Below are 16,200 nucleotides of genomic sequence, written 5' to 3' on the forward strand. Positions count from 1 at the left end.
CCCTTATTTAAATGTTATTCAAAGTATTCAAATCCCTCTCCAGGAGTCCTGCAGGAAGTAACTGTTTGGACGTGCTGTGCTGAACTCCTCTCCATGGAGCTTCAATATACTGCCTTCAAATATACAAGTCAACTTTATAATTATAGATGCATATACAGTAAGCAGTGGCGATCCTAGAGTCGGTGGGGGCCCTAGGCAAACATTCACTGGGGGCCCCTCGAACCAGCTTTTCATCACCATGCACAGCCCACAGCTCCCCCCCCCCCCCCCCCCCCCCCCTGGAGCGGGGCAAGGCAACGAAACTTAATGCTGCGTTCACACCGGACGCGATGCGACTATTCGCTTCGCTCTAATCGCTCCTATCGCATCGCTCTAAACGCTGGAGGTTCACCGCGGCTGTCAGCTGTGTTTACTCGCATCATTCAAACAAGACGCGCTGGCTCGGGAGCTACAATTACAACAAATGAACACATTTTACCGTGATTAAATTGTAATACACGTTTCTAAATGATGCCGAAGTAACAAGATACTGATACCGGTTAGTAAAAACCATGAATTAATGCTTGACAAGTCTGCAGACAAGACGGCAGGCAAAACATCTTTTAAAATGCTTGTTTTCTGAATGAAGATCGGATCGACCAGGCTAAGCTAACGTTGTCTATGCTCATTCCACACTCATAACAACGGCCTACAGACATAAATAAACTAGCGACTGTATTCGCCATGACACAGACAGTCTGTGGTTTGTACTTGTTTAACTTTTGTCCAGTTTCTGAACAGATATGAGGAGCTGTGAGCTCTGTGTGCTAACTGCTAACAGCTAACGGCTGATGTTGTGTGGTTGAACGTCAGTGACGGCAGGCTGAGATCCTCACCGCTGATTGGCTTCCGCGAGAACGCGCCACGTGAATTTGACGCTCGAGTTGAAAAAATTGAACTCTCGCGTTTAACGCGGCACCGTTCAATCGCCTCAATCGCGTGATTTGCGCTGCGTCCACCGCTTCATGCGCGCCGTCGGAGCGAATTCGCGTCTGTCCGCGTCTCTGCATTGACTTTACATGTAATCGCGCCGCCCCCAAACATCGCATCGCATCCGGTGTGAACGCAGCATTAGATAAGAAGCAGCGTTTTACGGCGCGCTACGCATGGGGCCGTCTTGAGGGGGTTTCCCGACATGTCGTTGCAGTAAATTAAAGGATGTTTCATGTTGTCGTTGCTGTGGACCTTCTTAATCTACCTTCTTTGGGGGCCCCCCTTCTGGTCCGGGGGCCCCAAGCAGTTGCCTGCCTTGCCTGTTCGCAAGCCGAGCCCCTGACAGTAAGGGAGTATTATTACCTGCGGTGTCCGACAGGTGCGTTACAAGGAACACAATGCAGATGTACAAACACAAAACCAAAACACATGCAAATATAGAAGCAGCTTCACCGACACATTTATTATAATTATTATTATTTTATTAAATGTTCTATTATTTTTATTTAGTTAGTATTTTATATTTGTTCCAACATTTGTAAGATCTAATTACCTCTGTGTCATGATTATATATATTTTAAATAATATTAAAACACTTTTTTTTTACTTTTGTGTTGTTCATGTAATGTTCTGTTGAACTTTGCTTATATTGCAGTACCACCTAACGCATGTTTTGCATCACGTGACCCCCCCCTCCCCCCTCCCCCTCCTCCCTTTATTCCACAGCAGACGGTGTTGTGGATGTTTGGAAGTCAAATTAGCTCCAAAATAACGTCCGCACTTTGCATGTCCTGCAGGCAACTGAGACGCACTGAGGATGGAAAACCACTTCCTGTTAGTTTCAGTCGCTGCGGCACATCGATGCTTCCCTGAAACACCGAGGACTGCAGGTAGGAATATCTCTATTTATATATTTATATTATATCAATATACATGTCTTGTTTATTTGATATAACTTGTGCCATAGCTGGTGCAGCTCAACAGACAGTGCAGATATACTCAAAGTGTTTCACTGTGCTTCTGACTTTGTTGGTAAAGTACTCTGAATTGATGGTATAATAATATATATGTATACATGTGTAGAGGAATACAATGCCGATTAAAACACTTGGAAAAAAAGGAATAAATCCTAAATAATTGTAGAGGGTAATCTAGATTAAGTGGTACATCTTTTAGTGGAACAAATGACTTTTTAGGACGTTTTAAGGCCGTAGTAGGTTAGATTTAAAAAATAAAGATACCAGTGTCGATACATTTTTTTTAAAAAATAAATCTTAAATAATTAAAATAGGTAATTAAAGGTTTCAGAATTAAATGTGGATAATTCAGTAGATCTAAAGGCACCTATTACCGAGAAAACGTACTTGATTAAAGTGGTACATTCGTGGAGAAAAATACCATCATTTTACAAGTAAAAAACTTTAGATAATCTCTAGATTTAAAGGCATAAACTAATACTAAGACAATCAGTAAGTAAAATAAAGTAGTATTTTCTGAGCTAGAAAGAAAAAACCTTTGGAAGTTGGAAGTGTTCTCACGCCGTCAGGTCTGCAGCTTAATCTTCCCTTTGTTAGTCCTTACAGGAAAAGTGACGGCAGGTAAAAAAAGGCTAATAATAATAATTCATTTTATTTAGTGGCGCCTTTCAAAACGTAGTACTCAAGTACTCAGATCTTGTACTTGAGTAACAGTAGAAGTACTCAGATCTTGTGCTTGAGTAAAAGTAGAAGTACTCAGTTCTTGTATTTGAGTAACAGTAGAAGTACTCAGATCTTGTACTTGAGTAAAAGTAGAAGTACTCAGATCTTGTACTTGAGTAAAAGTAGAAGTACTCAGGTCTTGTACTTGAGTAAAAGTAGAAGTACTCAGATCTTGTACTTGAGTAAAAGTAGAAGTACTCAGGTCTTGTACTTGAGTAAAAGTAGAAGTACTCAGGTCTTGTACTTGAGTAAAAGTAGAAGTACTCGGGTCTTGTACTTGAGTAAAAGTAGAAGTACTCGGGTCTTGTACTTGAGTAAAAGTAGAAGTACTCGGGTCTTGTACTTGAGTAAAAGTAGAAGTACTCGGGTCTTGTACTTGAGTAAAAGTAGAAGTACTCAGGTCTTGTACTTGAGTAAAAGTAGAAGTACTCAGATCTTGTACTTGAGTAAAAGTAGAAGTACTCGGGTCTTGTACTTGAGTAAAAGTAGAAGTCCTCAGATCTTGTACTTGAGTAAAAGTAGAAGTACTCAGATCTGGTACTTGAGTAAAAGTAGAAGTACCAGAGTGTAGGAATACTCCGTTACAGTAAAAGTTCTGCATTCAAAATGTTCCTCAAGTAAAAGTAGAAAAGTATTCTCATCAAAATATAGTGAAAGTAGCGACAGTAAAAGTAATCAATAATATATATGATATGTTTTAAATCGAGCACCGCTAAATCCTGTAAAGAGTAAGATAACTTATCAAATATAGAGAAAAAGCATGCATAAGTTATAAATGAGTAAACATACATGCAATCTAAAAGCCAAGTGAACATATTGAGTCATTTATTGCAAAGTAGAAATGCAAAGAAAGTGTGTTTATGAAACAGTTTATAGGAACATATAAAACATATTTATTGTTTCCTTGCTATGTGTGTGTTGTTGTTGTTGTTGTTTGCAGGAACATGATGTGGACGTTCACTCTCCTCTACATCCTGGGCCTAACCCTCTGCCAGGTATCATTACAGCACACATTCATATCTTATTATTATATTAAAATCACACCATTAGCCTGAATCTAATGACTCGTTTTCTCATGTGTTTTACAGGCGTCTGGACAAGGTACTTATATTTCTTTCCAATGATTCGACACAAGAAACTTCATAACTTTACTACTCACTTTAACACCTTTGTTTTTTTATATGACAAGTTTCCTGACAGGTGTTTGAATATGCAAATGAGGCGTTATGTAATGCTTACTTTTCTCCATTTTTCATATTTGAGTCCCGTCCACACAGATGTATTATGTGAGGCTGACAATAGAGAACAGTGCGATCCCGAATATCACCGGGAAACTGGGGGAGACGTTTGTGAAGGAGACCAACCTGCAGGTGAACAACCTCATGATGACCACAGGTAAACTGCTTTATTTAATATATATATATATACACAGAATCACAGGGGGTTTATTACCTGTAGGTTCAGGAGGGATTAGTGCATGTGCATTCAAAGACACAGAAAGAAGAATACGTAGCAAAACAAATCAAATAAATGTCACGACAGCTATTTGAAAACACTATTTTAAGGCTTTTATAACAACAATATGTACATATACTTTATACTGTATTTAAAGTGGACAGCTGTAATGATTCACAAAAGTTACATGTTGAGAGAAAAGTAACTCACGCATGTATGAATTGAATATCTATTATGCAAAATCCATGTCTTCATGTCTCTTCTTCATCAACATGTGTCCCCTCTTCTTCATGTCTCTTCTACATCAACATGTGTCCCCTCTTCTTCATGTCTCTTCTACATCAACATGTGTCCCCTCTTCTTCATGTCTCTTCTACATCAACATGTGTCCCCTCTTCTTCATGTCTCTTCTACATCAACATGTGTCCCCTCTTCTTCATGTCTCTTCTACATCAACATGTGTCCTCTCTTCTTCATGTCTCTTCTACATCAACATGTGTCCCCTCTTCTTCATGTCTCTTCTACATCAACATGTGTCCCCTCTTCTTCATGTCTCTTCTACATCAACATGTGTCCCCTCTTCTTCATGTCTCTTCTACATCAACATGTGTCCCCTCTTCTTCATGTCTCTTCTACATCAACATGTGTCCCCTCTTCTTCATGTCTCTTCTACATCAACATGTGTCCCCTCTTCTTCATGTCTCTTCTTCATCAACATGTGTCCCCTCTTCTTCATGTCTCTTCTACATCAGCATGTGTCCCCTCTTCTTCATGTCTCTTCTACATCAACATGTGTCCCCTCTTCTTCATGTCTCTTCTTCATCAACATGTGTCCCCTCTTCTTCATGTCTCTTCTACATCAACATGTGTCCCCTCTTCTTCATGTCTCTTCTTCATCAACATGTGTCCCCTCTTCTTCATGTCTCTTCTACATCAACATGTGTCCCCTCTTCTTCATGTCTCTTCTACATCAACATGTGTCCCCTCTTCTTCATGTCTCTTCTACATCAACATGTGTCCTCTCTTCTTCATGTCTCTTCTACATCAACATGTGTCCCCTCTTCTTCATGTCTCTTCTACATCAACATGTGTCCTCTCTTCTTCATGTCTCTTCTACATCAACATGTGTCCTCTCTTCATCCTGAAACTTCCCACACACCCTCCACCACCTGCAGCACAAAGCTTCTCTGTCAACCAAACACATCAAATACAAACACAACGGTTGTATAATAATAATAATAAGAGCTGCTCTGCTCCCCAATAAGGTTCTATGACATCTGTCATGACGTCTTTGTTGACTGCCTTTCTGCGCAGCTCGTTTAGCATGAGCCATACGTCGCTGTAAAGTCAGATTATAAACACACACTAACATCCAGAACTGTGTGTTGTTAAAACATAAACACCATACATAAACAAAAGATTATTCATTTTACCTAATGACATTTTTGAAGTGGAAAGCTACGTTGTTAGAAACAGAATCCCCCTTATTTAAATGTTATTCAAAGTATTCAAATCCCTCTCCAGGAGTCCTGCAGGAAGTAACTGTTTGGACGTGCTGTGCTGAACTTCTCTCCATGGAGCTTCAATATACTGCCTTCAAATATACAAGTCAACTTTATAATTATAGATGCATATACAGTAAGCAGTGGCGATCCTAGAGTCGGTGGGGGCCCTAGGCAAACATTCACTGGGGGCCCCTCGAACCAGCTTTTCATCACCACGCACAGCCCACAGCTCCCCCCCCCCCCCCCCACCTTATCACCTGGATCTCCTCCTAGAGCACCATTGAGTTCTTTGTAACCGAATCTCTCTCAGAGGGGTGTGGGGAGGGGCTCCTTATTTTCATCTAAAGTAACAGACAGAGAATCAGCACTTTGGAAACAGGGCTGAAACAGAGGGGATTATGGGTAATGCTGCAATGATCTGTTTGGTGTTTCAGCCAATCAGAGACAGGCTCTGGATATATCTGAGACCTGTGATATATTGATGAAAAACAGTATAATAGGGGACCTTTAAAATAAAAAAATCTCAAATGTACAAGAAAAAATCCAAAGATATACAAGTAAAATTCTCACATCTGCAAGAGTAAAATTCCCCAAATGTACAATTAAAAAAAGAAGAAATCCCATATTTACAAAAATAAAATTCCAAGAAAAAATCACAAATAATCAATTAAAATGTACAAGAAAAAAATCCCCAAAATGTACAAAGAAATTGACAAGAAGAAATCCAAATTATACGAAAAAAATCCAGAAGGTGCAAGAAAAAATATCAAATTTACAAGAAAAAATATCAAATTTACAATATTAAAATTCCAGGAAAAATCACAAATGTACAAGACAAAAAACGTTGATTTTCTCTGATATTAAAATGGTGATCTGTTATTTCTCAGTGTGTCAGAGCGATGCAGGCAGCAGCGAGTGCAACTGCTCGCCTAACTTCAGATGGAGCGAAAAGGACTGCGATCTTCAGGAGAAGTGCACTTTCCCGAAAGATCAGACCCGAATGTGTGTTCATAACGATGCAGGTAGAGTTGCTCTTTTGCATTCATGTGTTTTTATTTCTGTATATCTCCAGAGATGGCAAAAGTACACACATCCTTTACTCAAGTAGAAGTACACACATCCTTTACTCAAGTAGAAGTACACACATCCTTTACTCAAGTAGAAGTACAGATACTCGTGTTTAAAAATACTCTGGTGAAAGTAGAAGTACTGACTAAACTTCTTTACTCAAGTCAAAGTAAAGAGGCTTTGAAATGTACTTCAGTAAAAAGTACCCATAACTAGCAGCTGTTTTAAAGAGTACCTGACCTCCCTTTATATTAATAGAACAATAATGTCATTGTTAGCTAATGAATGTTTCCATGCTGAACAACGGCAACATGACAACGTTTTCATTGGTCCCTCTTCTTTAGAGAAGACCAGGAAATGATGGATACACGGATCGTGTTCAAATCAATAGGCACGCAATGACTCTAAATAATAATGATCACGCCACCAAACACACATTCAAACTAAAGGAACCAGCCTGTTTGGAAAATGTGAGAAGTAGAAAGTACAGGTATTTGTGTTTAACATGTAAGAAGTAGAAAGTACAGGTATTTGTGTTCAACATGTGAGAAGTAGAAAGTACAGGTATTTGGGTTCAACATGTAAGAAGTAGAAAGTACAGGTATTTGGGTTCAACATGTAAGAAGTAGAAAGTACAGGTATTTGTGTTCAACATGTGAGAAGTAGAAAGTACAGGTATTTGAGTTCAACATGTAAGAAGTAGAAAGTACAGGTATTTGTGTTCAACATGTAAGAAGTAGAAAGTACAGGTATTTGAGTTCAACATGTAAGAAGTAGAAAGTTCAGGTATTTGTGTTCAACATGTAAGAAGTAGAAAGTACAGGTATTTGAGTTCAACATGTAAGAAGTAGAAAGTACAGGTATTTGTGTTCAACATGTAAGAAGTAGAAAGTACAGGTATTTGTGTTCAACATGTAAGAAGTAGAAAGTACAGGTATTTGAGTTCAACATGTAAGAAGTAGAAAGTTCAGGTATTTGTGTTCAACATGTAAGAAGTAGAAAGTACAGGTATTTGAGTTCAACATGTAAGAAGTAGAAAGTACAGGTATTTGTGTTCAACATGTAAGAAGTAGAAAGTACAGGTATTTGTGTTCAACATGTAAGAAGTAGAAAGTACAGGTATTTGGGTTCAACATGTAAGAAGTAGAAAGTACAGGTATTTGTGTTCAACATGTAAGAAGTAGAAAGTTCAGGTATTTGTGTTCAACATGTAAGAAGTAGAAAGTACAGGTATTTGAGTTCAACATGTAAGAAGTAGAAAGTACAGGTATTTGTGTTCAACATGTAAGAAGTAGAAAGTACAGGTATTTGTGTTCAACATGTAAGAAGTAGAAAGTACAGGTATTTGTGTTCAACATGTAAGAAGTAGAAAGTACAGGTATTTGTGTTCAACATGTAAGAAGTAGAAAGTACAGGTATTTGTGTTCAACATGTAAGAAGTAGAAAGTACAGGTATTTGTGTTCAACATGTAAGAAGTAGAAAGTACAGGTATTTGTGTTCAACATGTAAGAAGTAGAAAGTACAGGTATTTGTGTTCAACATGTAAGAAGTAGAAAGTACAGGTATTTGTGTTCAACATGTAAGAAGTAGAAAGTACAGGTATTTGTGTTCAACATGTAAGAAGTAGAAAGTACAGGTATTTGTGTTCAACATGTAAGAAGTAGAAAGTACAGGTATTTGTGTTCAACATGTAAGAAGTAGAAAGTACAGGTATTTGTGTTCAACATGTAAGAAGTAGAAAGTACAGGTATTTGTGTTCAAAATGTGAGAAGTAGAAAGTACAGGTATTTGTGTTCAACATGTAAGAAGTAGAAAGTACAGGTATTTGTGTACAACATGTAAGAAGTAGAAAGTACAGGTATTTGTGTTCAACATGTAAGAAGTAGAAAGTACAGGTATTTGTGTTCAACATGTGAGAAGTAGAAAGTACAGGTATTTGTGTACAACATGTAAGAAGTAGAAAGTACAGGTATTTGTGTACAACATGTAAGAAGTAGAAAGTACAGGTATTTGTGTTCAAAATGTAAGAAGTAGAAAGTACAGGTATTTGTGTTCAACATGTAAGAAGTAGAAAGTACAGGTATTTGTGTTCAACATGTAAGAAGTCAAAGTAAAAAGTGGTCAGAAAAATAAGTAGTGGAGTAAAGTACTGATACCAGAAACATGTACTTAAGTACAGTAACGAAGTATTTGTACTCCACTACTTCCCACCTCTGATAGTTGTTAATAAACATAATAATAATAATAATACATGTTATTTATACAGCGCTTTACAAGCAAGTAAAGAAGATAAATAACAAAATGCGTATTAGAGTCAAACTAATAGCTTATTGGTTATGAACAAGACTTCACTTTAAAATAGGGAACATATTCTGAGTTAGAAATATCACATTTTGAGTTATTTAGACACAATTAACCCTTATAGTTTCATGTCTTGTTACATAAGAATAGATCATATTTGTTAAGTGTTATTATGGGAGAGTTACTATTCTTATTAGGCCCTTATTGAGCATATTAAGACCAAAACTCATGTTCAACAACTTCCTTACTTGCAATAAATCAGCACTAATTAGAGGGTTATTGAGGAAAAACTCTCAACTAATGGCTTATTAATTGTAGAATCTGGTCATGTAGAATAAGGCATTAATAAGTGTTTTATAATGACTAATAAAGAGCCAATATACTGCTAATATGCATGTTAATTAACAACTAGTCGATGGTGAATATGTGTACCTTGATATAAAGTGTTACCAAAACATTTTGTTTCGTTGCAGTTGCGATCAATGGATTCCTTCGATTGGAAGGAACAGCTTATCATGGCTGCCTGAAACCAAAAGACAGCGCGGAATATAAGGAGTGTCATGAAGACTTGTTTGTTGAGGTAAAACTGGGCATAATAAACAAAAGAGGAGAGACACTGCAGGGGAATACTAATATTAAACTAACAAATATCACTGTGAAGAAAAAATCTCAAGACAGAAATCCCATATTTACAAAACAGAAATCCACCAATTTACAAGACAGAAATCCCATATTTACAAGACAGAAATCCACCAATTTACAAGACTGAAATCCACCAATTTACAAGACAGAAATTCCATATTTACAAGACAGAAATCCACCAATTTACAAGACGGAAATTCCATATTTACAAGACAGAAATTCCATATTTACAAGACAGAAATTCCATATTTACAAGACAGAAATCCACCAATTTACAAGACAGAAATCCACCAATTTACAAGACGGAAATTCCATATTTACAAGACAGAAATCCCATATTTACAAGACAGAAATCCACCAATTTACAAGACGGAAATCCCATATTTACAAGACAGAAATCCCATATTTACAAGACAGAAATCCCATATTTACAAGACAGAAATCCACCAATTTACAAGACTGAAATCCACCAATTTACAAGACAGAAATTCCATATTTACAAGACAGAAATTCCATATTTACAAGACAGAAATCCACCAATTTACAAGACGGAAATTCCATATTTACAAGACAGAAATCCCATATTTACAAGACAGAAATCCACCAATTTACAAGACTGAAATCCACCAATTTACAAGACTGAAATCCACCAATTTACAAGACAGAAATTCCATATTTACAAGACAGAAATTCCATATTTACAAGACAGAAATCCACCAATTTACAAGACGGAAATTCCATATTTACAGGAAAAAAAATCACAATTTTACAAGAAAGAAATCCAACAATTTATTTAATATTACACGTTTTCTGACATGTTTAAATATGCAAATAAGGCTTTTATCTAATGCTAATGGTAATGCTAATGCTAATGGTAATGCTAATGCTAATGGGAGAAATCTGCAGACACAAACAGACAAAGTTAGTAAAATAAACTCCTGGATGTTTTCTTCGCACTAAGAGGACATGGAGGATAGATATTGAGCTTGGGATTTTCTTTTGTTGCAGCAGCATAAAACAAAACAAGGCATTGCTCATAATAAACAATTAAAAGAGTAGAAATAAACAATTCTAAAATATAATCATCTCAAAATTGAAATTGAAATAAACCAGAGAGTAAGAAAAATATACAGATGTACAAAATGTACAGATACAGATTGAATAAAAACACTATTAAATGGCCAATTGTCTGTTAACACAATATAAGCAGAATATTATGAAGTACATGAGGAATAATGTTTATTGATGTGTGATTGATTTGTGATTGATTGTTCGCCCTGCAGATGAAGAAGGTGTACAGCACTTTGCCGGGATTTGACACGTTAAGCATCACCAGATACAGGTGCCTGCTTTGTTTACTAAATCAAATAGTGTTTGTTTGTATTAAATATGACAATAAAAACTAACTTTATAGATTGCAAAAATGTTTGTTTGAACATCAAAATCCCATCCTTTAAAAAGGTGTTTAAGACTTGATACTGTTAGGGAATCATTTGCTTAGGTATTCAACCTTCGACACAGTTACTGTCTCTTTTCCCACGGCATAGGTCTACGGCCTGGGGTTCTGCTGCTATCTCTCTTAAGGAGGAGCAGCTTGGGCGCATTGTTGTTGCCAGTCTGACAGAGCACAAGCCGCCAGGAGGTAGTTTACTGTTCAGGGTTCCCTGGCGCACATTCTTTCCTATGGACGAGAGCTCTAGTTAGATTCAGGGTCCATATTGCTTTAGTCTCGCTGATGAAGAATGTTGATTATTACACTCTGAACTAGTTAAAACCTCGAGCTACAGAAAGAGTTCTTCAGAATTGGTTTGGCAACCGCTGTGTCAACTCGTGACACACCACCTGTCTTGTCAACTCTCCGGCCCTAACTCCAAATAAACCGTCAGTGTTTGCCATCAAAGCTCCAGCTCTCCTCGTGCCTCTCTGAGTCCTGTTTCCAATTGCTTCAGAAGTTTCCCCCACAGATACATCTACAGGCAAAAATCAAAATTCTGAAGAAAATCTGAGTTCTGATTCAGAACTCAGATTTTCTTCAGAATTTTGATTTTTGCCTGAATTCTGACTTTTTTTTACAGAATGTTTACTTTTTTCAGAACTTCTGAAAAAAGTAAACATTCTGTAAAAAAAAAGTCAGAATTCTGAAAAATGTTAAAAATCCTTAGAAGCTACAAGCTTGGGGGACTGTTTGGGACAAAGTCAAATTCTGAAGAAATGTCTGAATTCTGAAAATTATCAAATAGTGTTTGTTTGTTTTTGTATTTAATATGAGACTGAAATATTACATTTTCTTCACTGAAGGGTTGGGAGCGTCATCGTTGAGTTTGCGTTGACCGTTGCTCAAAAAATCGGACAACAAGACTTGCTCGACAAATCAGATAAACTGACCAGTAATGTGAATGCATCTCTGGATCTGGAGAGTTCAGGTACCTGTTCAGCCAGTGGGAAATCTCACATCTGATCCAAAATGTAAGGATTTATTCCTCCCCCAATGCGTCACACTTCCACCAAGTTTCATGAAGATTAGGCCAGTCGTTTTTCAGCATTTTGAAGCCGGAATATTGAATAATGTGAAATAGGGCAAACAGCTTTGACTGTAAGTGGAACATTTTTTTAAATATTGCAAAAAAGTCTAAATGTAAATGCAAATATTTAGAGAAGTTATGAAATATTTAAAAAAAAAAAAGGTCTGAGTCGAGATGCACACAATAAAAAAAAATCTGAATTATTTCAATTATTTAAATGTGGAAATTGCACAAATAAAAAAAAGAATATTTAAAGATTGCAAAAATGTTTGTTTGAAAAAAGATCCCTCAAAATCCCATCCTTTAAAAGTTATTTAAGACTTGACGCATCGACAGGAAAACATTTCAGAATTCTCAAAATCCTGAAAAGGTTCAAAATGTTGCTGATTCTAAAAATGTAGAAATTCTGAGATAAAATCTAAATTTTGCGAAAAAATTCAAAATACTGAGAAAAAAGTCTGAATTTGGACCGTTTCAGATTTAGAGAATTTTTTTAATCTTTTTTTGGAAAAAAGGCTGAAAAAAAGGAAAAAGGCTGAGATCTTCAGAAAAATAAATTGATTAATTTTTTCTATAAATGCTGGAGAAAAAATGTGGAATATCATAAAAACAAGAAATGCAAAACATTTTCTTTTTAAATCTCCCAAAACAGTTTGAGTAGTTTGTGATCATTGTTTTTCTGCAGGTGTCATCAAGTTAACCATGCCTGCCAGCCCGGTGTGTTTCTGCACGAAGCCCCTTCTTAGCTGTAAGTTACAGGAGCCCCTGGACACACTACCGGTGTGGCAGCTGAGCCGAGACCGGAGGGTGACGGAGATTTTTAACGGCACCGAGGCCGAAGTGTCTTCTGAACCGAAAGAAACCAAACTCAAACTCCTCAAAATCTCTGAACTCTGGGAAGGTTCGTTTTTACTTTATTTACATATTGTAAGTTTCAATTCAAAGCGCTTTACAAAAATGAAAGACATTAAGAGCATTAAGAAACATATTATAAAATGGCATTTAAAAACACTTATTTAAAAAAATAAAAATGATATATATTTATTTTTATTTTGTAGGCGTCTATTCATGTTCCTATCATCAGAAGAAGAACGACCTCACCATTTCCCACCAAGCCAGCGCTCTGATGGACCTCGCCCTCCTGCCAGACATCCTCATCAGCACCGAGCCGGCGTTCCCGAAATGTGATTCGCCGGAGGAAGTTCTGAGCGTGAAAGTGATATGTGAGATCGAGAAAAACACGGAAAACTACACGGTGACGTGGGCCCACGAAAACCTCTTCAATGGTAACTCCATCATCTCCTTACCATTCATTTCAATGGAAGTGCAAAACATATCCAAATATCGAAAAGATAGTCAAAATTCAACCAAAACAAAATCTAAATTCTGACAAAAAAATCTAAATTCTGACAAAAAAAACAAAATCTTGACAAAAGAAAAATCTAAATTCTTACTCTTGGTCGGTTATAAAAAAGCATGTATAAAATGTTAAATATTATGAAAATTAAAACATGGAAAGAATAGACATTTTAATCTAAAATAAATTGTAAAATATGCCAAAAAGCTTTGAGGGAAAAAAATAGTTAGCATTTTTTCCCATTCGTTTCAATGGAAGTGCAGATTTTGGGGAAGATTCTCTAAATATTGAAAAGGATGTAAATGTGGATATTGCAAAGAATAAAATAAAAACATTGCAAAGATGATTGTGGGGACCTCAAAGTGCCCTCAAAACTCATCCTGATATAACGTACTGATCATTATATTAAGTACAAATTAAGACAAACATTTAAAATTCTGAAATAAAAAAGTCAAAATTCTTACTTTAATCTCAAAATTCTGAAAAAATAAACAATTTAGGATCAGACATTTAAAAAGAATATTTACATTTGGAATCTTCTTCTGTAAAATGTAATTTCCCAAATTTGGAATATCGTGAAAAAGAAAAAACAAATTTGGACAACAAATGCAAACTGACAAAAAAGAAAGAAAATCTGACAAAAAGTCAAAGATTCTGAAAAATAAATCATAATTTCAGAAAAATGTATCAGATCTTTAAAATAGAAAAATTGACATGTAGAATCCTCTGTAAATGTAATTTCCAAATTTCGGAATATCATGAAAAGTAAAACATGAAAATGCAAAACATTTTAAAAACAGAGCAAAAATCCTCAAAATTAAGTGCTTTTTTTCCCATTAATTTCCATGGATTCTTGTTGAAACTGACTTCCTGTGATTTCAGCGGTTCCTTCTGAAGAAACTAAGAAAACGTTTACAGCCGAAGCGATCGTCACCTGTAAAGAATCAGGGGTTCCTAATGTCACGTGCACGTTTGCGAACCGCTGCAATGACACTAGACCAGCGACTGTGGATATCAACATCATATACAGTAGGTTTAACATATGGTCATTGTTACGACTGAGGCACACAATGAAATGATAAGACCCAAATGCACGACTCCAGACAAAAGGACGGTTCAAAAAAGGAATTGACTTTAGGTGATTTGCAAGGCAATACAAACACTCATAGTAAACATGGACTTACTAAATACTAACTTAAACTTACTCTAGCAGAGATATCAACTGGCTGACAATTCACAAATAACATAAGGCTCGACTCTAAGGGTGCATTTCACTTCTCTTATTTTTCATTTCCTCGCTTCTCGGTCTCTGTATCACCGGAAGTTGATTTGTCTGCGCCATCTTGAGTAGCGTCCCAGTGGCCTTATTTGTGCCGGAAGACCGAGGATCGAGGAGCGATAACGGAGGAGCGATAATCGAGGAACTACCAGACCATCCTCCGGTGAAATCCTCATACACTCGCCCCGCCCCCTTACTGTGTATCGCTCACTGATTGGACGATGCAGTGCACTGATCTGGCTGCTGTCAGACGATCAGCTGTGCGGCGTCATCACAAACGGACGTCGCTTCACGTGACGCTCCGGAGGAAACGACGTCCCATTGCTCTAAAAACTCATTTCCCTGCTTCTCGTGGTTTCCTTGCGTCTCTCCATGCTTCCCTGGTGAGAGGGACTAGTCGCAAGGAAACGACGCAAGTGAGGGACGCAAGGAATCCATTTAACCGAAGTGAAACGCACCCTAAGGCTCGAAACAATCTGGCACTTGGCACAGAGAAAACACAGATGAAATACACACACAAGGGGCTCTACAGGTGCAAACAATAAGGGCGGGTAATCAGGTCAGTGAACAACACACATGGGTAGGAGTGGAACTACCTCAGATGAGAGAGGAGATTACCAAAGTAACACAGGAAATGACAGACAACAAAAGGGTTAGCAGACTTGACAATATTAACTTTACCAAGAGATAATACTAATATAAATAAACAAGGATCAAAGAACTAACAAATCTGACGAGACACAACAGTCATTTTGAGGTTCTACTACTCAGGTCTTTATTTGGGTTCAAGTAGTTATTCTGAAATGTAAAAATACTACAAGTTTTTTTATTTAGATTCAAGTTCAACGAAATGCAGTTTGCATCCAACCAGAAAGGGCAAATAGTAATAAAGCGCATTCGTTTTCAATTAATTTACAGAACAAATATAAGGTGCATACAGAAATCATATATAGATGAATACAGATGCTATAAATAGTCAATAAATACATTGTTAATCAGTGCAATGTCTACTACTTCAAATTTGATCTAAATTATTTTAGATATTGAATAATTGTGTTAAGTAGATTTCACGAGGTGTTGGTGAAATATTTTAAATGTATTGATTCGTTATAAAGAATTCATATTTTGTTGGTACATTTCAGAAGGTTGTGGCAGTACACTGCAATACATGTTATTAAATGTATGAATAAGTTATATTTAGAGTAATTATGTCTATTTAAAGATTATTAAATGTTCTTATTTAAACAGAAGGTGATAAGTTCTGTCCGGCTGAAGGAGATTGGGGCGACACCAAGGCTGGATTCACCGGCAGATTAAAATGCAAAGGAGCGACTGGACACAGAACGAAGAAATGCACAGACGGGTACTGATAGACAGAGAGGACTCTTTAAAGTAGAG

General features: G+C 36.8%; 1 protein-coding gene across 5 annotated transcripts in view; it reads left to right on the plus strand.

Annotated features, from left to right (window-relative positions):
* Positions 1–1,744: 1,744 nt before the first annotated feature.
* adgrf3a (adhesion G protein-coupled receptor F3a) overlaps positions 1,745–16,200 on the plus strand; it is a 30,073-nt gene continuing 15,617 nt past the window's right edge. The window contains exons 1-12 of one of the 5 annotated variants that reach the window (XM_034149038.1): positions 1,745–1,862; positions 3,594–3,667; positions 3,761–3,773; positions 3,936–4,067; positions 6,520–6,654; positions 9,476–9,582; positions 10,928–10,986; positions 11,943–12,067; positions 12,852–13,067; positions 13,225–13,452; positions 14,406–14,552; positions 16,051–16,165. In XM_034149038.1, coding sequence (XP_034004929.1) covers positions 1,790–1,862; positions 3,594–3,667; positions 3,761–3,773; positions 3,936–4,067; positions 6,520–6,654; positions 9,476–9,582; positions 10,928–10,986; positions 11,943–12,067; positions 12,852–13,067; positions 13,225–13,452; positions 14,406–14,552; positions 16,051–16,165 — 1,424 coding nt within the window. In that variant the 5' untranslated portion in view covers positions 1,745–1,789. The remainder of the gene's footprint in view (positions 1,863–3,593; positions 3,668–3,760; positions 3,774–3,935; positions 4,068–6,519; positions 6,655–9,475; positions 9,583–10,927; positions 10,987–11,942; positions 12,068–12,851; positions 13,068–13,224; positions 13,453–14,405; positions 14,553–16,050; positions 16,166–16,200) is intronic. The other 4 variants (XM_034149039.1, XM_034149040.1, XM_034149041.1 and 1 more) reach the window with 4 other exon arrangements.

Source organism: Trematomus bernacchii, unplaced genomic scaffold (genome assembly GCF_902827165.1).
Source record: "Trematomus bernacchii unplaced genomic scaffold, fTreBer1.1, whole genome shotgun sequence".
Classification (NCBI taxonomy): domain Eukaryota; kingdom Metazoa; phylum Chordata; class Actinopteri; order Perciformes; family Nototheniidae; genus Trematomus; species Trematomus bernacchii.